The sequence below is a fragment of the Phalacrocorax carbo genome, chromosome 8 (assembly GCF_963921805.1).
Source record: "Phalacrocorax carbo chromosome 8, bPhaCar2.1, whole genome shotgun sequence".
Taxonomy (NCBI): domain Eukaryota; kingdom Metazoa; phylum Chordata; class Aves; order Suliformes; family Phalacrocoracidae; genus Phalacrocorax; species Phalacrocorax carbo.
Window position 1 is genome coordinate 280,661 of NC_087520.1, and position 24,828 is coordinate 305,488.

Here is a 24,828-nt window from a genome sequence, read left to right on the forward strand (position 1 = left end):
GCCCCCTACGACTAGGGCGTGATTGGCCCGCTAAATACACCGCCCCTTCTGGTAAGGGCAACGTCCCGCCCACGAGCCTAAGCCCCTCTTGAGTGACGTGGTTGCGACCCAGTCCGAACGTGACTCTCCGACCGTGCCCCTCGGCCGGCCCAACCACCGCGAGGCGGCGCCCGCCTCAGCCCGCGCGGCCGGTGCGGGCCGCTGCTGAGGCCGCCGGCCTTCGCCCCCCCCCCCGCGCCGCCGGGCAGTCCCCAGCGCCGTGCCCGGGTCATGGCTGGGGGCCGCCGTCCCGGGACCGCCGCCTGACGTCTCCCCTCTCTCCCGGCGGGCTGGGCGGACTCTCCGCGGGGGGGGGGGGAGGTGTCGCCGCTGGAGCGACGGGCACCGGGCTGCCGTCCCTGCTCCCGCCCGAGGGAGCCTGGCTTTGCCCCTGCGCGCAGCCTGCGGTCCAGCGGTCTCTCTAAGAGCCTGAAATGTAAGGTGGGAGACGGGAGCACAGGTGAGCCTGGCGCGGTGAGCCAGCGGGCAGCCGGGCTTCCTCTCCCGGTGCCTGACGGGGACAGTTTTTCACTGTGCAGGTTATGATCTGCAAGGGTTGTGCCCCTTAGGACGGTTCACTGTCTGAGCTCTGCTTTCCCTGCGCTTTCGTAAAAATCTGTTGCAAGTGCACGGCCTTTTGGGCGGACTCTGTAAGACATGGTTTCAGGCAATCCTTCTGCTCCACAGCTCAACCCTACAAACGACTCCAAGCAGGCGGCTGGTGTGAGTTGGGTTTTAGTCACTGACATGTACGTCTTTCTGGCCCCAGCACCAGCCAGGAATTATTCCCGCTGTCTCTCAGATGGGTGCTGCTGTCCCAGTGTGGCACCCTTTTGTGACTTGTTCTGCTCCGGTCCACATCTTTTTCCTGGAGATGCTTCACCTCCCTTCCATACCACGGAAGCGCCTGATCCTTGTGCTCCACTGTGAATTCTCCTCCGAGCAGGGTCCCAACATGTGAATCCTAACGTTGACTATTTCTGGGGGTGGAAAGAAAGAAAATGCAAGGACAATTGTTCATGCCACAGTGTTATTCCTTCCCTGACTGCTCTTTTGGCATTCAAAGGTGCTGCTATCTTAGGGAAGAAAATCATGCCACGAATTATTGCCTTGCGCTCCATTATCCTTAGCTGTATGTCCTGAAGGGAGGCTATAAAGAATTTTTTCCTGAGTAGAAGGTAAGAGGAAGACCTCTGGGCAAGATGCAGGGATTAGAGAAAATACCATTAGAATACTCTGGCACAGTATAGCCAGTTCCTATCCGTTATGGAAGAGTATAAAATGGTGGGAAACGTGGACTTGTATTTCCCCAGAGAATTCTCCATCATTTAGCAGCCTGTGGCATCTGTGTATGTAATAACCCTTGATAAGATCTTCTTCTATAAGTGTTTCCATCTTTAATTTTTTTTTCAAATCTATGTAAATTTTACAGCATTCATACTGCCCCATGAAAGACTTCCTAAGCTTCATCATATCTCATGCGTTCCGAACCTGACACTTGTTTTCTTTTGGTGCCTACAGTATTGTATTAAGCAACTGTGTAGCTTTCCATTTCATGCTCTCCAAGGCATTCAGGGTTTCACAGACCTCTGTCAGATCCTCCTCGTCATTTCTTCTTGACGGAAGAATGTCAGTGTATTTAGCTCTTCCTTGCTAGGAAGCCATTTCACACTTTGATCAGCCTTGCCACCGTTCTCTGTATCTCTTCCATCTCTGTTCTATTCTTTGACATAGAGGGCCTAGAAGGACTTTGCAGAATGCTCTTCTCTGTTTTGTTGTTTATTCTTCATGTTTGATTAGGTTTTAGTTTTGGGTTTGGCCATTACTGAGCTCATGAGAACTGATAACATAATAGGCAGTTCTGTGGAGCTCCCAAGACCTTCCTCCCAATTAGTCTGTGAAAGCTGATAATTTTTTTATCTAAAGCTAAGATTGTTTTCTCCTCACAGGAGCTGACATGGCTAAAGACAGTCATGGACTGCCTGACTCCTAATTTGTTTCAGCCAGTGGACTGTGCTTCTGTCTCACCTGTAAGTTCTGGCATGGATAAAAAATGATTGTGCGCATTCTATGATTCTGTGATACTGGCTCCTGCGATAAACTATCTACTTTCATGCCCAGCTTCTCCCAATATTAACTACTTGACATTATGCATTTTCCCTCTCTTTACCAGGAGCTCTGTGAACCTCTGAGCTATTGTTCAATGCACCTTTGGACTACTACAGCTCTACTTCAGAGTAGAGCTGCTGAAATTCCGCACCGAGAGCAAGTCATAGACTGGAGTGAAGGAAGCAGGACCAGATTACTTGCCTCATGAAACTGTGAGAACCAAAGCAATATCTGGAGTAGAAACCACTTAAAAGAGTTGTGTCTTCCAGAGCAGAGTTCAACTCCCTGATGACAGCTAGACTGTGATGGCGAAAGAAAGAGAACGGGAACCTGCCTTGTTCTGCTGAGACTGCTAGGACAAATTAGGAAGTCTGTTTAAAAATTCTTGGCACTGCCTCTGCAAGACACTGGCTGAGCATAAAGCCACAAATAAAAGAGTACTGTAGCTGCCTAGGGAAAGAACAGGCTTTTTTAACTAAAGACTAAACCAGCTTTTAAGCTGTCTTGCCTAAAGACTGCAAGGCGGCATATGTCATTGGTTGAGCTCTCATCCCTCCTGCTTCAGACAGGAGTCTCCGTGTTTTTCTTCAGTACTAAACATTGCTGTGGATTTTGTTGTTAATTGTCACTTCTGACTGGTAAAATAAAGAGTTGGAGCAGGCCAAAGTGTTTGAGCACTGGACCTTCTTCCCAATGGCAATTCAGTGTTAAGAAAGTAAAGCATGCAGGTGCTAATGGATACCTAAAACTATGATTTCTCAGCCTATCACCAGGCAGGATCAGGTATGCCCAGCAAATAAGTCTCCAGCAAGTAAGTCTTTATGCTTCCATAAAGATCAACAGTGAGAACTGCGGAAGGTTAACTTCTCTGTCGCATGTCTGTTAAGCCCTTACTGACATGTCAGCCATGGTCTTCCCAAGCTGCAGCTTTTAAACTACAATTTTTTTCTTGAGTACTGGTCCAGCGTAATTGAATTGCTGGTATCTCTGTTTAGACTCTAGGTGGGGATGACAAGTCTGAAAATCTGATAGGTTTACATACATTTATATAGCACCAGCCAACAGATGAAGTTAGCAGATAGCTCTCTGTAAGGGAAGGCTACTCAAATTCTCCCTTTTGGACGTTTTTATGGCAGCTGAGGGTGGCTGTTTTCAGAGAGCGACCAGGGCTAGGATGAACTCTATCCTGCTACTTTCTGCCACGCCAGCAGTTTGGCATGGGTTCTGAGGCTGTATGTAAGAAGAAAGAGAATTATCAAGGTAAAGAAATACTGATGCCAATAGAGAGTTAATCATCATACACAATGAGCTTGTATTGTCTGCTTTACAGCTAAGCTGTCACCAGAGGTCCTGACAATTAAAAAGGCATGAAATGGGGGTGATGACAGTATAGTGAAAAAAGAAAATACCGCTTTTCTGTTAGAATTCTATTAGCTGCCAGAGTAAAATGAATTGATATCTGCCAACCTTGTATGTTCTAACTTTCTCCTGCGCTTTGAAGTAATAATTTGGCGGCTATGATGCTCATAAGTTGTGGCCATTTATCAGTTCTTAGCTAACAAAACCAACCTGAGAGCAAGAGAGCCTGAAGATCATGCTCGCTAGGAAGAATGTCACCTTTTCTGCACGTCCTCTGGAGATAGTAGAAATAAACACAGCACTGTCCCTAGCCGTGTTTTCTAGACACTGCTCAGTGTCTGCATAAGAGGTGAGGTGACCGACAGTGCACCCCTGCCGTGCACTGGTGAGGCTCTGTCCCAGGCTTCTGGGCATGGTGTGAAGACAGGACCCACCAGGTGGCACTCCTGCAGCACCACCAGGGACCCCGGCCACAGCCTGGTGCAGCCAATGGCTTTTTCCAGTACATCTCGCTCCCAGGAAAAGGGGATCAGGATTGGTCTCTCCTGAGAGAGAGCACAAACATAAACCACAGAGCCCTGCAGAATATCTAATGTTCCTGAGCTGCCTTAGACCTGCATGAGGGGATTTTTTTTTTTGTCATCCCGGGGCATTAGGTGGGCCACAGACTCCAGCATAGCAGCCCCTGTGATGTGTGTTCATTGAGAAGAGATGGTGCTGTACTCCTTTGTGTTACTCCCAGCTATCCTGCCTCCTCAACCATGCGACCTTCTACCGAGCAGGGCCCTGGGGATCTAGCTAGAACATATTCCATTTTATTACAAATTAGCTAGATTGTTGGGGTGAAAGAGGTGCATGAGCGTACCTGTGATAGTGCCTCAGCTATTGGCACAGCTTCCCTTCAGCATGGGTTAGTTAAAATAAAAACAACAACAACACAACAGTGTCTATATACTGCTACTAAAAATAAAAAAAAAAATTGCACAGCTTTACCGGTTTGGCTTGCATGCAGACTCTCAAGAGGCAAGCCTCACCTTCTCACCTATTATCCAAACAGCCTTATTGTTCTGGAGCACATTGCGTATGGCACATGGAGTCTCCCTCTACATTTATGCTGACTGACCTTCACCTCTGTATAAAAAAAAACTCAGTTAAAACCTCTTTGAGCAGAGTGAGGTATCCTCCTGTACTGCCAACAGTATCTTTGCTGATAGCTCTTAAGGCAAGGACTTTGCTGGATGCTTAAAAGGAACAGGAGGTACAGGAGGGAAGAGGGGGGTTTCTGAGGACAGGCAAATAAATTAGATATCCTAGAAACCTCGTTGCCAGGGGCAGACCCAGTAGAGAAAGCCTCATCCATCTGGACATAGCAGCTCTATGTTGTGGTCCAAAGTCCTGCCATGTGGGAGCGGCTCGTATCTGGGTCTTTCCTGGTAGTCTCTAAAGCACCTAATGCTGCTGATAAGATCCCAAGTAAACAGCCCCTGTGCTGCTGCCTTGCGATGTGCCCATCTCTTTTACAAGCAAGGAGGAGAAAATGTACAGGAGTGATTAAAATAAAAACCCACTGCAAGCAGCTGGAGCCTGCTGCCTCCGGTTCTGTCTTCCACAGCACTGAAAGGCAGCGAAGGTGGCAACAGGGTGGGACTGCTGATCTTTGCTGCGTAACGTGCCTTGGAAGTCCTCCGTCTCATGGCTTGAATGAATGGAAACCAAGTCCATTTCACAGTGGAAGGCAGCTGCAAGGCTGCTACTGAATCAAGGAGAAATAATCTATTTTATGTTCGGTAACTTGATTGCTCTCATACCTGTTTAAGTACCTTGCCAGCCTACAGAGCAGTAAAATCTTGCTTTCAGTTCCATTATTTTTCTGTCTGTTATCATGTTCAATATAGTACATGCCCCTGAACAGCTGCTACCCCTGAAGGCCTGGGTCTGTCTTGCCACTGCCCGATCCACATCCTAATTTCGCTTCACTTGAGACAAGGAGAGAGCAAGTAGCTGCTCTGACAATACGCATCACAGATATATCAGGATCAGGACAATGAGCTCACAGTGCATCCCTTAAATATCTTTGAATCAAAATCTAGTGTAATGCATTATTAAAGCTACTTACTTTTTCTATGTTCTTGCCTCTGAAAAAATGTAGACTTAATGTAATAGAGCAGTGCTGTTCCAAGGAGCTCCTCCTTTCTTTTCTTGAAGAAATACTTCGGCTTTCCTTTTGCAAATAATTTTTCTTCTGAGCTGCTCATGACTTGGATTGCTTCTGAATCTGTCATCCAAGCATGCACACGCTAACCATTGCCTTTTCTAGTTGGTGGGAAGGGAATTCTAATCCAAAACCTGCGTGCTAGGCAGTACTACCACCAACGCAAGACCAAGTCCGCTGTGGCTTTTTCTGCAAGTTTGGATACAGACTCCAACACATCTCTGGATAACCTGTTCTAGAACTGCACCAACTTCTTAGCAAAATAGTTTTCATCGTATCCAGCCTGAACAACCCAAGCTACAAATTGGGGCCATCATCACTTCTTATATCGCCTGCCATTGCCAACATGAGTTTGGGTTTGCTGCCTTTGCAACTCACATTCAAGTAGCTGTAGGCCGATAACAGATTGCCTCTGAAGCTCCTCTGCCAAGCAAACAAGCCCAGCTCTGTTAACCTCTTTCCAGGTCAGATGATCCATCTTGGGAGCCCTCCAAGACATTCTCTCCTGTTCCTCCACAGCTCTCTTGAACTTCAGGGGTAGGGGACTGTACACAGCAGTCCAGGTGTGGCCACACCACTGCTAAGCAGACAGGAATAGTTTATTTCAGTCTCTGGTCATGTTCTTCCAAATACAGTGTGGTGCGTGGGTTGTCTTATTCAGGATCAGAGTTTACTGGTATCCATGGCAACTTCCAGGTCCTTTCGGAGGGGCTGCTCCTCAGCCAGTCAGTCCCCACCCGGAACAGGCGCATGGGGTAACTGTGCCCTCTTGCAGACCACCACTCTCCTTCACTAGGTGCCTCTTGACCCAGCCTGCTCATTTCTCAGCATCCCTCTGGATTGAAGCTCTGTTGTTCTGCTTGTCAATTCCTCAGCCTAAACAGTTGTCGTCGTAAATTTGCTAGTTCCTTTTTCCTGTAGGATGACTTATAGACAGTTATTCTCACCAAAGACAGAGTCTATCCATTAAGCTATATAACTTCGTCCCTATCCAGACAGACACCTAAATGTCTCTGATCTTCCTGCTGTGAACCACACTGAGGCTAAAATACAGGAGCAGCTTTGAGTGCTTTATTCACAGGAACAAAAGGATAAAACTATCTGAGCCAGAAGTGGCCAAATACCACGGACACTGAAGCAGAAAACTATGGGTAGCTGCTTTGGATGTCAGACTCCTGAAACTTCTTCGGCAATGAGCAGCCAGGACTGTTTAGGCCACTAGCAGTCATGCTAGGAAATGAAAGGGGTTTTTATTTGGTTTTCTATGAATATAGACATTAACTTCTGCTGGGCTGTTTGCATTAGGTTAATATTTCTGTAGTGTACAGGTGTTAATACGAGCTGTGTCTGCTGTCTGTCTCTAGCCCTGTAAAGAGCGGAGTGTGGTGCTGTAAATATTAGCCCAGGCAGAGAAGTGTTTGCACAGCCCTCCTCTGTGCTGCCTCCTGCAGCAGTACTCTGATAGTACTCCTTACAGATGCCCCAGGCTCAGCTGTCAGAGCGTCAGCATTTTCTGTATTGTGCAGTAACATGCTCTGGCCTTGACTCGAGAAGGGTTGTAGTGGTCAAATCCTGCAAAATGCAGCAGAAGCACCAGTGTGCTGTATCTTCATGAGTACTACACAAAATAAGGTACATCTAAGTAACTCGGCACATACTGCAAACAAAATATTTGCTGGGTCAAACCCACACTTCACTGGCTCTGGCAGTTGCAGATGTAGAGAAGAAACGCCTAGCATGTCACTGGAGATGCTGCTTGCTTTAATGTAGTGATATACAGTCATTTCAGAGGGAAGCTAATGATTTGTGCTCCTGGTTTGTTCAGAAGGGCTCCCCAGTAATGGAAACGACTGTCCATTGCTGTTAATTTGAACAGAAGAGGAAACAGAAACTACCCTCCTGCAGATACTGTAGGGATCTCCCTGCCACCAAAGAGAGGAATAACTAACGAAGGAACAGCACCGGCATGGTGAATGGAATCTTTGTTCCACTGTGTGCACCTCACACAGTCTATGATAAGACATAAGATAGATGTGGCCTGCCATGTGTCCAGATCTGCTGAATGAGTTCTTAATGTGTTAAAGGAAAAACTTGCATGCACTGTATCAAGTACTTCATAGCCTGAAAGCAATATGAAGATGATGAATTGTGATGGCTCCAATGAATGTCAGGAATATGCGGTTTGGTGCTAATATTTCCCATTAGAGGCAGATGGATTGTGATCTGCACTGCAAGGACCAGAGGATCCAGACTCATGAATGATAAAACAAAAATGAAAAGCAAAGTAAGGCAGTATTCCAGGGAGTGGCGATGGGGTGGTAAAGGGAGGAAATGTGCAAAGCTATACTGGTCCTGCTGCCTGTAGTGTACTGGCTTGGAGAGAAAGTGCCTACAACTGCTGTAAAAGCGGTTGCTCTCTTTGGCTGATGAATTTCAGTGTAACAGTCAAAACCATACAACCTCCATGAGGATGAAATAAGGATGAAACAGGCAATGCAAACCTGATGTCGGATCACCTTGCATACAGCTGTTGTCTTCAATCTCGGTGCACATCAGGAAGAGCAGCATTTACCTCGGAGAATAAAAGCAGAAGATGGTTCACTCCAGACTCAGAGCGCAAATTCTGTCTTCATGAGATTCAGCAGAAATGAACTGCAGCTCTGTAATAACGTTGGCTCTGGTTCTGTAAGGTAACTGATTGCCTACCTGACCATGAGGGGCTACTTCACTGAATGTTTCCCTCGGCTCTTTTGAAGTAACAGCTCATCACTCATATATGTGCAGGGATGACACCCTCCAATCAGCTGCTGAGAAGCAAGCTCTCTTTACAGGCTATGAAAAGAGTGTGACCACATGAATGTGACTGCATACCTCTGGACTCAAGGAATTCGCATGCAAATTGGCTTCCTTGAGGAGTTTGGGCAACTCTGTGCCTCCAGGGCTCATGGTTAAATGGCAACAATTTTCACGAGCTTATGTTTAAATGAATGTGTTTAACTACTTAAGTGATCATACACTGTCCAGGTACTGCTTAGCCTTATGAACAGAATGGTGCTTACTGCAGTAGGTGTTGACAAGACGCTATGGACAAATCTGCCAGGGCAAGGGGGAAATGAACAAGATGTCCAGTTTTTGCATGTGTTTAACCCCTGTGCAACCTTGATGCACAAGGTTAACATTTCAGTTTTGGGTAAAACAAAACACTGGCGAAGATCTGACAAGACTTTACTTGCTATAAGCCTTAGTCACATACCTGTTTCATCACAGGACCTGCTGACATCGCTATCCCCAAATCAGCCCAGGACCCTTATGAACCTGCAAAGATCAACAAAGATAACATAAACCAGGGAACTCATGCTGAAAGCTGAAGCAATCAGATCAGAGCTGATCACTGTTCTTGCAGCTCTTTGAGAAGGTCAAAGGCCTGGACCTTGCATGGAATTAGAGAAAGTGATTCTTGAGATATTATACATTACACTGGTAGATGACCCCCATAGGTCAGAGTTGGCCTATAGAATTTCAAAAGGAAAGAGCGATGAAAGCTCTGGTCATGAGAGATTGGTAATTATCCAACTCTCTGAGACCTGTAATGAGGTTACAGTGCTGCTCTGCACATGTGCAGCAGGGGAATAACCAAATAACCTTGTCCGTCATGGGTCCCAGGCAAAGACACATGTAAGTATGCAAAAATCAAGACAGGGACCATTTCGCTGCAGTCATAGGCTGTGCTGACTAGTGAAGTGTAGTGAATTGGCCAGCCCTTCACCAGACATTGAGTCAGGTTCCTCTACTTGGCCACTTGCCAAGGCAAACTTGAAAACACTGCTACAGCGTTCAGCTTTAACATGGAAAGAAGAATTTTCCCTTTGCCTTTTTATCTACTGCAAAGCATAATTCAAAGCTGAGTTAATGAATCATTTCAGTGGGCTTTTGGTGAAGATTTGTAATCACAGAATCAGAGAAACAATCTGTAAAGCAACTTGAAAGATCCTCTGAAGCATTCTCTTGTACCAAGCTGACTGAGCTGTCTAGAGGTGTTCCTAAAGATCCCCAGTACATACTATCTCTTCTTTTTTTTCCCTCCCCACAAAAGTTGTTATCCTGTTGGAGAAGAAATTGTATTGGTCTTTGACAAATCCATCTGGGAGACAAATAGCAAGGCTGTTATTTTCCACACACTAACAGATTGTTTATGTGTTCCAGAATTTTCTTAGAGCTTGTAGTTAAGTTTAATTGTTTATGTTCTTTCGTTTCTCAAGGCACATACGCTGTTTAATCTTTTTCAGGCTTTTTTTCCCGTGAGATGTTGACTATCAATTCACTGAGTTTACTGAAATCTGCCTTTGCTTAGAAGTGTAAAAACAGCAAAATAGAAACAACAGACTAAAGATCAAAGACTGACAACCACTACCATCCAAATTTCCCTTTACATTCACATTCTCAAAAAAGCTGTACCTGTCAGCTACAATCAGGTCCAGCAGAGCTTCCTCTCCTGTAGTTGTCATCACCTTCTGTACCAAGAAGGTAACATGTTCCACAAACTTCCTGTGCCACCGGCACTGCTGTAATGGATGCCTGGGCAGCTACAACCTCCCGCTGCTGTGCACTGGATGATTCTGCGTAGTTTTACAGCCAGGCATCCTGGAACATAAATGGTAGTGTAGTTTCATTCCATTTTAACAATCAGTCAAATTGCTTAGAGAAGATTCTCCTACAGTCTCAAAGCAAGTATACAAATCCTTGAAATAGAGGGCAACCTCTCCTGTTCTTCTCCTGCCTGTTACTCCTCACAAGTTGCAGACCACTGTATTAATATTCCAGCCATAGTAATCATCCAAACAGGTCCCTACCGTGCCACAGTTACAACGGAGATCATGATTAAAAACTTTCAGCTCCACTTGTTTATTCTTATAATTTCTCACGAAAACCATAGAGAATTTCACAGGACCAACCCACTTGTTTTTTTCACATGTTGTCATTATAAGTAAACCTCTTTGCTCCTGGCTTTAGTTCAGTCTAACTTCTCTGCTTCCTCCTCCTGAATGGTAACTGCAAACAGCTCACTACAAAGCTAAGAACACTCTGTCCCACCCACCATTTTCTCCAAGCTCCTCCAACCATTAGACTTTGATTAGCCTTTGAGCCGTGGTGAGAATGATTTTTCATTCCTCCAGTGGTTGTGGACAACTTGTTCACATTCAGAAGAATTTTCTCACAGCAGCTCCCTGCAGTAAGCAGGACTAATCTTTTCCAAAACCCAGGAGGAGGAAGGCACCACTGAATTGGATTGTGAATACTTGATGTGTTTGCACAATTACTGCTCTTTCTGTTGGGCTTTTGGGGAAGATGCGGTAGGTCTCTCTACTTGTGCAAGCGATCAACCTACAAAAGGTTTGCCTCATTTTCATATAGTAACGTTTGATGCGCACATGTTGGATTGTTACTTTTTTGCATTGGTTAATTTGTCCTGAGGGTGCTAACTAAAAAGATGGATCTGTTCAAAAAAGAAGCACAGCTGCCTAAACGCCAGGCAGAGTCTCAGAAATGCGTTGCTTAGCCTGGACACAGACATATAGCTCAATCTAGGCAGAGCCAGCAACGGGTAAGATACTGAAACAAGACCCTTCGCGATAAAGCCAAAAGGAAGTAGCCAGAGGTTCGCCCATCTCTCCTGCAGACCGAAGAAGCACCGAGATCACTTATTCAAAAGGTAGCCGGCGCCCGTCCCCTCCAAGAACACTCCCTCTGTTTAAGACTTACTTTCTTTTATCAAAGCACACCCCCGTGGGCGCTCCGCCCTGAGCAATCGCAGCTTCACCCTCAGTCCTGGGTTGTACTGCGAATCGAAAACCAAGCAGGTCTTCCACAACCCCTTTCAAAAGCGCCCCTTTCGTAACGTCCTCGCAGGCCTCGCCCGGGAAGCGCGTCCCCGCACTGCCCGCGCCGCGGGCCCCAGCAGCTCCCCCGGCCGCCCCGGGGGCGGCTGCAAGGCGCTGCCCCGCCGCTCCGCCCGCCCCGCCCGACGGCCGCCCCCCGCGCCGGGCCGGGCCGCGGGGCGGCGCTCGCCGCCCGCTGCGCGACGGGGCGGGCCGCTCGGGGCCGGGCGGGCTGTGCGCAGCATGTGAGCTGCGGCCCCAGCGCTCGGAGCGACCACCGCCGGCGCCGGGCGGCAGCATGGGGCTCGCCCTGCTCCTGGGGCTGCTCCTCTCCCGAGCCGGTAACAGCGCCCGGAGCGCGGGGCGGCGGGCGGGGCGGGCGCCGGGCTCGGTCGGGCTGCGGAGCGTGGCGGGGCAGGGCGGCGCGTCCCCGGTCCCCCCGTCGGCGAGCGGGTCCGCGCCGCCGCGCCGGGGGCCACCCGCGTCCCGCGCCCGCCGCGGGCGGCTGCGGCGGCGCCGGGTACCCTCGCTGCTCGCGTTCGGGCGGCCGGCGCCCCCCGAGCCCGGCGCTGCCGGCCGCTGCCCGCCTCTCCTTTCCCCGACCGCCGGCTCCGGCGGCCCCGGGCACACGCGGCGCGGAGCACCCCGCTTTTCAGACCGTGAAAGGCGCGCTGCTTCTTTGAGCTGAAACGTGAATTGCGAATGCGGCTGTGGAGGGACGCGCTGGGGGGGGAAACGGTTGTCCCGGAGGCAAGGCTCGAGGCGGGGGGACGGCGGGCGCCGGGCTCTCTCACGCCAGGGGCCGATCCCTCAACGCGGCAGGACAGGCAAAGCGAGCTTCTGCTCTAGCTGGACCTGCCTTAACAGATCCTTGCTGTACCTCTCTCACGCTGACTCTGCGTAGCGCTTTTCTTGATACCTGCCCTCCACGCGCTCCCTCTCTGAAATGCTTCAAGCCGATAGTTTTCTGAGATGAGGCTTAGTTTGCAAAGACCAGTCCGAGGAGCTCCTGCAGAGATGCAGCTGTTCTACTCTGCCTTCTACTACTGCCAAGTCACAAAAGCCGAGGATAGAAAGTATTATTCCTCTTTCCAGTTCATCTCTTATGCAGTCTTCATGGCTGATGTGACTAGAAACACAGAAATTATGGAACTGCTCTGAAGCATTCCCAGACCCTGGCTATGGGATGTCAGTGCTTCACACTCAGAAAAAGCTGCAGCTGCTGAATATTACAATGACTTCTATAAAAACAGGCTGTTGCGCTGAGACCTCAGTGGCACTTGCAGCAGATTTCCCATGATTTTCCATATCCAAATACCAGTGCTTCTTTGATAACTGTGCTTAATAAAGGAAAGGTATTTCCTTCTGCAATCCTCCTCTCTTTCAACAGCATGGTGCACCAGGGGCATAAAAATAATACATGTATGTATATGACAGGATGTGGAGCGAAAAGGAAGATGAAAGGGATATTGTATTACTTATCACTTTTTTCTAAGGTATAAATAATCATAGTCTGTGACTTGATTAAAAAAAAAGTTAAAACGTAATAAACTACAGAAGGACTCCCATACACGTGCGTCTTTAACATGTTCTGCAACCTAGACCATAGGTCTAAGAAAGAATTAGCTTTCTCATTTGTTCACATTATTATCTGGAATACTAAGATGGGTTTTAAAAAATGAAACAACTTGTCAAGTATTAGGGCTTCAGACAATGGATAGCTATTAAATGATGTCTGTAGAGGAGGACTGTGTTAAATTTGAGGTTTACAGCATCTTTGCCTGAAGCATCTGGTACAGGCCTGTGGTAGAAACACAGTCTATCCGCTTACACCCAGCTCTGCTTTACCCTGGCAACTATCATATCACTTTAAAGCTTTTAAAATGTCACTTCAAGCTCAGGTGCTTGCTGAGCAGAAGTAAGTCTTAAGGCTAAGAAAGAGCATCCTGTCCTTTTATGAACTTCCCACAACAGCTACTGCAAGCCACTGTTGGAGGTGGGATGCTGGGGGAGATGGTAATTTGGTCTGGCCTGGTAGAGCAGATCAGTTCACACGGTTTAGGGTTCCAAAAGCTACTGGAGAGAACGGACCAATTTGCTATTGGGAATTTGCACTGATTGCAACCCTACAGTATGTGATCACACTCGTAATGTTCATTAAGGTTGTGCCTAAGTGTAATGCCTAACCAAAACCCACTGTGCTAGGGTCAAAGCATTTCTGATGAGATACCTGCTTTTCAGGGAGCTTACAAAGTCATATGGTCTCTACATAACAGCCAGATGAACAAGAAAGTACAGTAAGTTGCTAGAGAAGCAAAGAAATTTGTACAAGTGAGACAGGCATGCCTAGATAGTATTACTGGACTGTAGGAAAAGTAGAAAGTTTGAGAAGCAGACTAACATAGAATTATGCAGCCTACTGCTTACAGGAGATAAACTGATGAAGGCAGCAGAAGTGAAGGAAGTGAGAGAACAAATTCGATGGAGAAGGTGGTATACCAGGTCGTGTGACCTGTACCAAGATTTTTTTTCTGATCTCTAGTGAAGGCAGACTGAAATACTACTACTGCACCTGCTGAATAAGAGAATGATCGGTAAGATCATGTACCCAGAGAACACTGAAGGTAGATGTAAGGCTCAGTACAGTCATTTCCTAAAATCAGCCAAGCAATATTGTCCTAAAGGAAAGAAACAGACTAGCCTATATATAAATATTATTACCAGTCTTGTTCCAGGTCTTCACTGTACTTGTACTGTAAACACAGATTCAAACACTACAGAAATTAAGGAAGAGTACACACTGAATCCACCTACCTGTGACAGCATAATGCTAAGTATTGCCCCCATATTACCCTTAGGAGACAACAGTCCATATAAAAATTTAAAAAGCTGAAAAAGAAGTCTAGTTTCAAAGATTATATTGTTAAAGTGAGACTATTTAGTACTTCCTCTAGGTGGTGCATATGTATATGTGTGTGTGTGTATATATATATATAAAATCATTGCATGTGTTACACAAATACAGACAGACACAGATATAGTCAGAGTTCACAATCAACCGGCAGATGAAAGCTGGCAGACCAAGCCTGCATCCCAGCATTTTTTGGCAGCTATTTCAGAGACTGGGTTCTAAATACTTAAACTTATTGCATATCAGCACTTCTATATGAAGCTACTTGCATCTTACATTAAGGATTTATTCTATTGTGCAAAAAAATACGCATTCTTAAGTTTCCAAGCTCGGTAAAGTAGTTGTTTTTACACCCTACAAATGGCTTTCTCAGTTCATCGCTTAATGACCAGCATATACTTTAGCGATGGCAGCAGCGCTGACTCACAGCACACAGTATGGTGTTACTATGTGCTTATTGCACTGCGGTTTTCATTACCCAGATAGAAGAGCTTCTTCAAAGCAGGCTCAGCAACCCTGAGGTTTCCACAGGGATTTACTACTCCATAAAATACAGAGCCATCCCGGATCCTGGCCAAGTTGAAAGAGTTAAGGGTGATTTAAAAAAAGGTTTTATTAAACAAAATTATGTTTGAGACTTTTCTTTAACCTTTTGTTACCTCTTTCATACATTAATACTTATCCTTTTGTTTCTAAATGGAGACAGCTCTTGTTCCTTACTACTCCATATGAAAGACCCGCAGCAGTTCTGCCTCCTGAGAGGAGTCCTTACTGAATATTGGATGCCCACAGAGCAATGACAAGGTGCTTGTGTGGCATTCATCAGGGCTGCGATCCTAACAATCTTTTCCCTACCTGTCCAGGAGACCTCCTGGCTCTGCCGAGGAGCGACTGCATAGCAGCAGAACAGTTGTGCCTCTTGGACTCTACCTGCAATGCCACCTACAGGATCCTGGAAAACTGCGCCCTGGCTCAGACCCGCTTTCTTCCGCTGGATCATGATAGTAGGGTCAGGTGTCTAAACGCAGAGCTAGACCTCGGAAACAGCTCTCTGCTGCACTGCAAGTGTCACCGGCGCATGAAGAGACAGGAGCACTGCTTACGTGTTTTCTGGACCGTTCACTCCAGCATGGCAGATGGTGAGATGAAATAATATGAGTTTACAAGGTACTGGTAAGGCTTACCCCTGCCCCACATTGGAAAACAACTGCAAAAGGCCACTTCCCAACACTGCAGGTATCGCTTTGGAACCACAGCTCCTAGAAGAGAATTCATTATTGCTCTGCTCGATAAGCAGAGAAAACTGATCTGGTCTGGGACAGTGCCTTCAGAATCACCAGGGACCCTGAGAGACAAAGGTAGCTACTCTGAGGCAGTTAGATTTAGTGCTGTGAGGAGAGACTGCTGTGAAAATCACCTCAAAATGGTCAATGTCTGTCCATTACTGAGAATGGATGTGTGATTATGACACACACTGCAATGGCATCCTTGAGCACGCTGCTTCTTTCCAGCATTAGTGGGATGCTTCTACTTGGCTTCCCGCTAAAGACTGCCCGTGCTACACATCTCCTCACTAGTATTGAGGCAGGAAAAAAAAAGGAAAAATCAAATGACAACATAGACCAAATTCCAGCCAGTGAAAATTTGATGACAAAATGTAATTGCTGTTTTTACACAGTAACACCTTTGCATCTCCAGCAGAACCATTCTTGGCATTTGGCTTTGAGCAGGACAGGGCATCTCTGAACTCCAGCCTGAGGAAACAGCCAGGGACAAATAAGAGAAAAAAATAATAATAATAAAAAAAAAGCTGTTCACAAAACGTTTCTCTCACTGCATAAAATATCTTGTATCTTGCCTAGGTTATTTCAATTTGGAGGCCTCTCCCTATGAGAATCCAGCAAATGAAGAACACTGGAAGACAGATTATAATAAACTGGCAGCTCTGTTATCAGGTAAGGATTGTAATGATTACATGATATAATGCTGCCCTTTCTTATCTTTTCGTGGGCTGAAAATTATTAAGAAGAACAATTTGCGGTAATGGCCCATTTAATCAGAGGAATGCCTGCTCTGGATACCTGCCTAAATTTGTCTCCCCTACCAAGTGTAAATACAGCCACAGATTGAGGCCCATGAAACAGGGAGTAACCCACAATGATGCATTTTCTGAAGCAAAGTCCCTAACATAAACAGAAAAAACCCCTGATTTTCTAAGTAGTATAACTGCAATGACATACTACAGGCACGTAGCAGGACTAATTTTCTTTGTTCTTTTTGATGTTCCCAATCTGATCATCAAATAAGGGCTACCCCTATTTCCACACAGAAAGTCTTCTGGAGACTTGCATCATTGTTCCTGGGTTTCTTTTGGCTTTATAGGCTCACAGTTAGCAGGAGATGCAACAAATCCATGCCTGAAAGCAACTCATGTGTGTAATCTGAGCAAGAAGTGTGTTCGTCTGCGCACAGACTACGCCTCTATCTGCACCAAAGGAGCGGGAAGCGAGGACATGTGTGACCGTCGCAAATGCCACAGAGGGCTAAGGAATTTCTTTGAGAAAGTCCCTGAGGATTTCACCAAAAGGATCCTGTTCTGTCCATGTCAAGATGAACTTTGTGGAGAACGGCGCCGGAAGACTATTGTCCCCGACTGTTCCTTCCAATCTAACGTCAAACCCAATTGCCTCTTGCTTCTGGACTCCTGCTTAGAAGACCATATCTGCAAGTAGGTCCAGCAGCAGCAATTAGCCAAGAGAAGAGAACAGCATAGACACTGATAGTCTCATTTTCCTTCCTACAGATCCCGACTGGCTGACTTCCAGCAAAATTGTCAACCTGCAGATATGTCTCCAGATGGTTGCTCTCAGCACAGCCACGCTGCATGCCTGCAGGCTTACATGGGCATGATTGGTAAGTGATATCCACAGGAATACACAGGGTGGATGCTTTCAGGCCACAAACTTGCAGGCACACTCTGATGCTGTGAAGGACCATCTTGCTCTCCTGCAGGAGGCAGTGCTCAGTATACCAATGAATATGACTCTAGTGCTCCCTCTTGCTTCTGAGGTTAATGAAGCCCAAAGGGAGCTCTTCCATGGCATTTACCCCTCTACTTTGTCCCATCTTCTGCTGTCAAATCAGCAGCACTTGCCTGAGATTTCTGAACGCCTGTTTGCATCATCAGCTGTTGCAAAGTGCTCTAAATACCTGACCAACAGGGCACTCTGGGCCTGTATGAACTAAGTCATCCCTGCTGCAGGAGTTATCTCTCATCACAGCAGCGGTTAAACCTGACATTCCCTCTCTGCCTTTTAGACTCCTGATGGTTTGTTACTGTTGTACACACTATCTTCTCAGAGCCAGCCAGAACCTGGCACTGCCAGCTATTAGAATGGAGGTTGTCCTTGGTTTTAGACATTCACTGCCAGCCTGCTAATACTTTTTCAGAGTAGCTCAGAAGAAGAGCTGTAAAGAGCAGCAATAGCTCAGAAGCTGTAGATCTACACTATACTTTCTCGTTTTCCAGGTGTCTTTGCTGGTTTTATGCTAAATGAACTCTGACCAAGTGGCACACTACAGGTGTGCAGTATGTGTTTGGCAAAAGGTATTTGGCCGTACAGTGTTGCAGCTACACAAGAAGAGTGCCTTTTGCTGCCGTATGCAAGTACTGCAGTTGAGTCCTTGCAGATGCTGCACATCCTTCAATCTAATGCTTGCACCAGCTTCAGTTATCAGTATACCTCACCATCAGATTTCCTGAGTCGGGGTAGCAATCTCCACACTTTCTCACAGCTCAGCAGACTTTACATAGATTCACCAGGCCTGCGTCACCTTGCAGGGCTCCTGACCTCTTCTGTGTAACATGCATATCACAACGGAAGGCTTCTGCCTCTAGGGCAGCATTCCCTTAAGTATAACAGGACTCGTGATGCTTCTTTCATCTGATGAAGTAAATCCTGATTCCAGTTTCTGGGGGTTTGGGACAGGCACACCCATGACACCTAACTATGTCAGTAATGCCAGCGTGGAGGTCTCCCTGTGGTGTACGTGTGAGAGCAGCGGCAACCAGAAGGAGAAGTGTGACCAGATACTCGGCATGTTTGAGAACAACAAATGCCTTGGTAAGCATCCATCATACCACAGAGAAACAGCTCAGGGTAGGGAAATTCATATCCTGTTGATTTCGAGGGCCTACTTTACATTGCTCTTGCGTATAGTTCTTCTGCAGTGTCTCCGTGATCGCCTGTCCAACCTCTGGGACCAGCCTGGATCTGCTCTCAGAAGTGTTTCTGTATTTTCTGCCAACACTTCTGTTCACCTCAAACACCACGAAGTTATTTCCAAAGAACATTCAAATGAAGGGGGTTGCAAAAAAAAAAAAAAAAACACCACTCACAAGGGGAGGTCAGGTATGCTGTAGCCATAGGCTGCTGAGTAAGCACATCACTGCACCAGGGTTATGGGGTTTGGGTTGCCCACCTCCCCTCACCTTTGGCCCTCACTCGGGCAGGATAAAGCAGCTCCTGACACAGCCCCTGTTATTAGACTCAGCAGCATAGCAGTTACAAAAATCCTGTTACATACAACTATGTAATCAATCCTAAGTCTGTATTTCTTTCATCTCCCTAGCATTTTAGCAACAGACCTTAATAAGATTTAAATATTTTATGCTTGTAAAAGCTTCCAAAGGGTATCAAAGAAACCAGCATCATTAGATAAACGATTAATATTTAAACCTACCTCCTGCTGTATAGATAAGCCTTACACCCAGCAGTATAGATACACTTACAACCTAAACATCCCGTCTGAGATACTACATACCTGTCCCTTACAAAATAAACAACTGTGAAAGTCCCAGAGGGACCCAAAGATCCTGAAGTACCGTGCAAATTGGCTTTGCAGTCTGCTGAACCTCACCAGTAAACCCAGAAACTAACAGGCCAGTCACTGAGCACAGAATATGTATTTTCTAAATCAAAGTCACACAGCCTGTGAGTGCATTTCCTAAAATAGCTTCCCTGGGCTTCTGCTCACTAGATTCCAAGGTGTGCACAAGAAAAGCGCAGTAAGACTTTTGCTTTACTTTTGTTTGCAGAAAATACCATTTGGTCTCAAATGCACCTGAAGCAGACAACTCTAGAGAGACAGGAAGACTTATTTTATTCATCCTCCCTAAGCTTCCAAGGAGACAGTGCCAGCACATCTCTGGCTTCAGAAATGTCCCAGGTATGCACTGCTTTGCTGCCTTTGCAAAGCAGCAAGTCACACGGCCTAGAGACAGCAGTTGAAGAACCTTGGATCTGGATGGGCGATTTTGGACATCAAAGTGAGGGATATCACGTGCATGTGGAATCCTGGACCGCTTTGAGCTATTCCTTTGAGAGACAAGCAGAAATAAGAGGCTGTGCTGCCTGGCCACAGGAGTTTTGTATAGTCTCACATTAGTGCTCAGAACTGGAGGCTCTGCATCCAGACGTTTGAGCATAAATGTGTCTAACTGGGATTTTTTCCTCTTTTTCGTTTCCTAGGTGGCTGAAGGGAAGACACAGCGAGACATCTCCGAACACAGCAGTATGCCTATGGCCTCCTCTGTATATTCTGGAGCTGCTATTTCTTGGCCGTCTCTGGCTCTGTTCCTGCCCCTGTTGTTGAGCCCGTGTTAACTTGGTGCAAATGGCATCTTTCCTTCCCATATTATTAATCTAATTCCATATCCAGGCACCTCCCACTAATGGCTTACCTTTGGGAAACAGAAGACTTCCCGAAAAGATGAATGGAACAGCCTTAACCCAGAATGGCAGTCACCGAAAACCTCCCTGCAACTTGTGCCCCACTTTGCCCCAGTTGGTTTGCCCTGGGCTCTGCAGATATGGTACCCACCACTGCTTCCGCCATGTCAGCATTTTGAGTAAGCGTCAGGCTGATAGTCCAGAACAATATTTTAAAACAAGGATCCAAGTTCTGTCAGAACTTGTACAGGGTTCTGTTTCTGACTGCAGGGGGGGACCTGCCACAGTGTGTCCTACCACCCCATGTTCTGGAACCCTTCCTCAGGCATATGCCTCAGCCTCAATCATTGAATGGCTTGGGTTGGAGGGGACCTTTAAAGATTGTCTACTCCAACCCCCCTGCCATTGACAGGGACATCTTTCACTAGACCAGGTTCCTCAAAGCCTCATCCCACCTGACCTTCAACACTTATAGGGTTGGGGCATCCACAACTTCTCTGGGCAACCTGTTCCAGTGTCTCACCAGCCTCAGAGTAAAGAATTTCTTCCTTATGTCCAATCTAAACCTACCCTCTTTCAGTTTAGACCCGTTGCTCCTTGTCCTGTCATTACAGGCCCTGGTAAAAAGTCTCTCACTGTCTTTCTCACAATCCCCCTTTATATATAGAAAGGCCACAATAAGGTCTCCCTGGAGCCTTCTCTTCTCCTGGCTGAACAAGCCCAACTGCCTCAGCCTTTCTTCATAGGAGAGGTGTTCCAGCCCTCTCACCATTTTCATGACCCTCCTCTGGACCCTCTCCATCAGGGCCATGCCTGTCTTGTGCTGGGCACCCCAGGGCTGGATGCAGGACTCCAGGTGGGGTGGGGTAGGGTAGAGGGGGAGAATCACCTCCCTTGACCTGCTGACCACGCTTCTGTTTATGTAGCCCAGGATATGGTACGGCTTTCTGGGCTGCAGGTGTGCATTGCTGGCTCATACCTAATTTTTCATCCATCAGTAACCCCAAGTCCTTTTCCACAGGGATGCTCTCAATGCCTTCATCCCTCTGTCTGTATTGATCTTAGGGATTGTCCCAACCCAGGTGCACTTGGCCTGGTTGAACTTCATGAGGGTCACATGGGTCCACTCCTCAAGCCTATCAAGACATTGAGTACAACATACCATCCTGAAGTCTGGAAGTCCATACTCCAGGGTGGGTTGCAAGTAAAGCTCAATAAACATACACATAAAGTTCCTGGTAAACACCAGTTCTGGATTACTTTCAGTTCCCTTTTCAAATCCATTCTTGCATGTATATGAAAAATAACCATCCCAGATCAAGGCCACGATACTACAATGTATATATTCTTGTTTCTTTCTGTTTTGCCCCTTGCAAAATAGGTAGATACAAATATCATCCATTATCGTGGCTAGCAACAGACTTGGGTTTTGTGGGTTAAGATGGATTTCTGTGCTCAACCCCAGTAAATTTGGTCTTATCAAGCAAAGGATAACCTTGCCTGGCCGCAGGAGGAACCTTCTAAGTGATGCTTAGAGAATGCATATAGCTCATTGAAGCTGTATTGACCACAAAACCACTGGGATAGTCAGTTGCACAAATCTCTGGGAGCTGCAACTACCTTGTACCTCTCCACATATTCAGGTTGTCATTGTCCCCTTCCACCCTGCCTGCCCAATCTCTTCTGCCAAGCTCTATTTCATGACCTTTTTATTCTGAATTTAAATGTGTGCACTGTGTAACTGCTGTTATTTTGTACTGCCTTTGCCTGTTAAAATGTGGTGTTAAGTGAATATCGATTTCTGAGCACAGGTTAATAGTCTACAATCAATTGTGTGCAAGTGTTGCCTCATCAGCCATCCTACGCTTTCAGGATAGCTAGAAACTCAGCTCAAAACAGCTCCTCCATGCATAGAACAGGTGGGTATTTCTTTTTACCCTGTGCTTTATCCATTGCCAGGGAAGCACCAGCTAGGTCATATGCTGTGGCTCCCAGTCACTGTCAGACACCTTATTACAGAATCTCACATAGTCATGTGTATTAGGGTAACTGTCCTTCTGCAGTGGTAATATTTCCATTTCAAACTCCAGCCTTCTCTTTACTTCCTGGGCAGGTAGGGCAGGGAAATCGCTGCATGGAGCAGAACCATCTCCTCTGTCACACAGAGAAGCAACATCTTATTTCCATGCAGTAGGAACAAATATAATGTCTTTTTAATAAAGGGGAGTATGAATGCCGGTATTTCCGATTACCTACTGAAATACGGCTACTTGGATCAAGAGACGGCACTGTTCCCATATGTTTGCTACCATTCTTTAATGAAAGCAGAGTCCATGTTACTATATTCTAATATCTATATTCAACCATCATCCTTCATATGGTGGGACTAGAAACATGTCAGACTCTTGACTGTAGTGTAACAGCACCTCTCCAGAATTCAGTGGAGAGTGACAGGGAAGAAAAAAATGTTGTTCTTTCCCATATTCCACAAATCAGTGAGGATATTTGTGAGAAAATGGAGCAGGTTTCCCTGAGCGGGCTATACCACACACACACTGTACTGCATTCCTCTTCCACCCATCTGCACTGCAATCCTTCTTCTTTCCCCACTTCAGTGCTCTAAGACAGGTTGATATGGAAAAAGGTATTAGAATTTTGTGGTTCATATTCAGGGCACAGTAGACCTTTAGCCCCTTACCCCTACTAACAAGGTTATTGATTGCGATTGCAGCCTCCTGTCATGTCCTGGATTACACAGGAAAATGCCTGACAGTCTGAAAAATCCAGCTCTAGACTGAAATTAAAGCAAAACATCTCAGTTTGGGTTTTTCTCCAAGTGTCTTCTGTCCCTTTTGCATGTACATACGCACCTTTAATACATGGCTGCCTCTCAGGCTTGTGCATCAATAACTGCAAACAAAATTCACCTCTAAATACACCTGCATTGACAGGCACTCACACTGCCATGTGTACAAACCCATTTTCACCTAGCCTTTTGTAACGCTTGGTCTCCAAGTATCACAGTTATTCAACTGCACAGCATACAGGCACACATAAGTGTAATTATGCTAGAAATGTTATGCTACTATCAGTATCAGTTCAGTTCTGTTAGCACCACCGATGTTCGAAGACTGGCACAGTTATGTAAACCCATTCAGAACAGTTTTAACTAACCAAATTGCAGATCAATTTACAAGAAACCCTCAGCTTCTATTCCCCAGAAACTAGAACATAAAATCCCATGAGTACCTTTGGTCTAAATACAAAAATGTATCTAATAAAAATTCTCTATCCCAACAGTCTTATGATTGAGCTCTCAGCAAGCATATACAAGGAGAGAACCTTCTGATTGTTGTAATGTAGATTATTTTTAAAAGTGTAAGATAATGCCAAATCTCTCTAATAAAATTTATCTTGCAACTCTAAAAGTCTCCTGCCTTCCTTTGCATTTAACAGAAGCTACACTCGTCGTCTCCTACTGCCGGAGGCATTATGGGAAAGAAATTTAAAGAACAGAGTTAGACAGAATCTCTTACAAAGCAATCTTAACAACTTTTACAGACATCGCCCACTGTCAGGTACTTCAGATGTGGCCCTGAATTTGGAAATCCAAAATTATTGTGTCCTTGCCTCATTAAAATCATTCCTACTGCCTCCAAGAAACGCATATGTTCCATTAAGAATCAAGTGGCTGCAAGTTTTCCTTTTAAAGGAGGGCACAATATGCATTGCAGATGAAGAAAAGCTAAGCTTTCCTTCAAATGGTAATTCCTGGCTACAGATCCCTAGCATGCCTCTTAAAATCTGCCGACAATAAAAGGTAACTTCGAGTTCACAACACAACACTACAGGTTCAGCACCTATAAAAAATGAAAGGATCTTTTTCAATACATCCTAAAAATCAAAAGTCACTCTATTTGCTAAAATGGTAGGCAACTTTGCACAAGAACAAGAAAGAAAACTTTCAAAGTAATCTTGGAGGTCTCCATGAACCAGCCAAAGCTTTTGGGGCCAACAGTGGAGAAGCAGGAAACCAACCAGCACTACTGAGCTCAACAGGATCATTCAGCACTGCTACAGAACCAAAACCAGCCACTATTCTCAAGTTGCTTCCCCCTTCAAAACAGATACTGGTAAATACGATTGCAGGCTAATCGCTTCTACCTCAGGGATTCTGTGGCCAAACCTTCTTTCAGATGAGGGAGGGTCGGTTGAGGCTGAGCTTGGTTTAGTCTCTAATGGAAGCTCTTCTTATAGGTGATTAGCTCTCCTCCAGGAAGTGACTTGGTGTTTGGGTTTCTTGCAAACCCCAGGGTTAGCAGAGGTCAGGGGATGCAGCACTTTCTCCAAGTGCCTTCATGAAAATAGCCCCACATGCTTTCCATTTACAGCTGATCACCTCCATTATCCCCAGGCTAGGAGGAGATGATCAGCAATTGTTAAGTGCTTGTATCAGACTAATAGCTCACTGCTAATTCCCCCAGTAATGTGAATCTAAATTCCTGGTAAACAAACCGACTGCTTTTCACACACAGGGATGAATGCCAAAAGCCTAATATTAGAGCTCTGGAGCTAAAGCTTTTAGAGCAA

General features: G+C 46.1%; 1 protein-coding gene and 1 long non-coding RNA gene across 4 annotated transcripts; both read left to right on the plus strand.

Annotated features, from left to right (window-relative positions):
- The first annotated feature begins 122 nt into the window (after window positions 1–122).
- LOC135314624 (uncharacterized) lies at window positions 123–2,830 on the plus strand. 3 transcript variants are annotated; one of them, XR_010374118.1, is made up of 4 exons: window positions 123–513; window positions 1,106–1,217; window positions 1,989–2,069; window positions 2,213–2,830. It is a non-coding gene; the product is annotated as an uncharacterized LOC135314624 (long non-coding RNA). The 3 variants fall into 3 exon arrangements; XR_010374117.1 differs by having other exon boundaries at window positions 125–499; XR_010374119.1 differs by lacking the exon at window positions 1,106–1,217 and having other exon boundaries at window positions 135–499.
- An 8,982-nt stretch (window positions 2,831–11,812) lies between these two features.
- On the plus strand, window positions 11,813–23,653 carry GFRA3 (GDNF family receptor alpha 3). The gene is made up of 8 exons (XM_064458193.1): window positions 11,813–11,936; window positions 15,370–15,645; window positions 16,369–16,461; window positions 16,889–17,234; window positions 17,310–17,419; window positions 18,496–18,630; window positions 19,605–19,735; window positions 20,038–23,653. The coding sequence occupies exons 1-8, from the start codon at window positions 11,894–11,896 to the stop codon at window positions 20,170–20,172; spliced, it is 1,269 nt and encodes a 422-aa protein (XP_064314263.1). The 5' UTR covers window positions 11,813–11,893; the 3' UTR covers window positions 20,173–23,653.
- The last annotated feature ends 1,175 nt before the right edge of the window (window positions 23,654–24,828 follow it).

What these genes read in the sequence shown, in the direction of transcription:
- GFRA3 (XM_064458193.1), top strand. Translation starts at nt 11,894, where the DNA reads ATGGGGCTCGCCCTGCTCCTGGGGCTGCTCCTCTCCCGAGCCG. An exon ending in TTAGAAGACCATATCTGCAA is followed by an intron (nt 17,235 to 17,309) that starts GTAGGTCCAGCA and finishes TCCTTCCTACAG; the next exon opens with ATCCCGACTGGCTGACTTCC. An exon ending in TGAGAACAACAAATGCCTTG is followed by an intron (nt 18,631 to 19,604) that starts GTAAGCATCCAT and finishes TTTTGTTTGCAG; the next exon opens with AAAATACCATTTGGTCTCAA.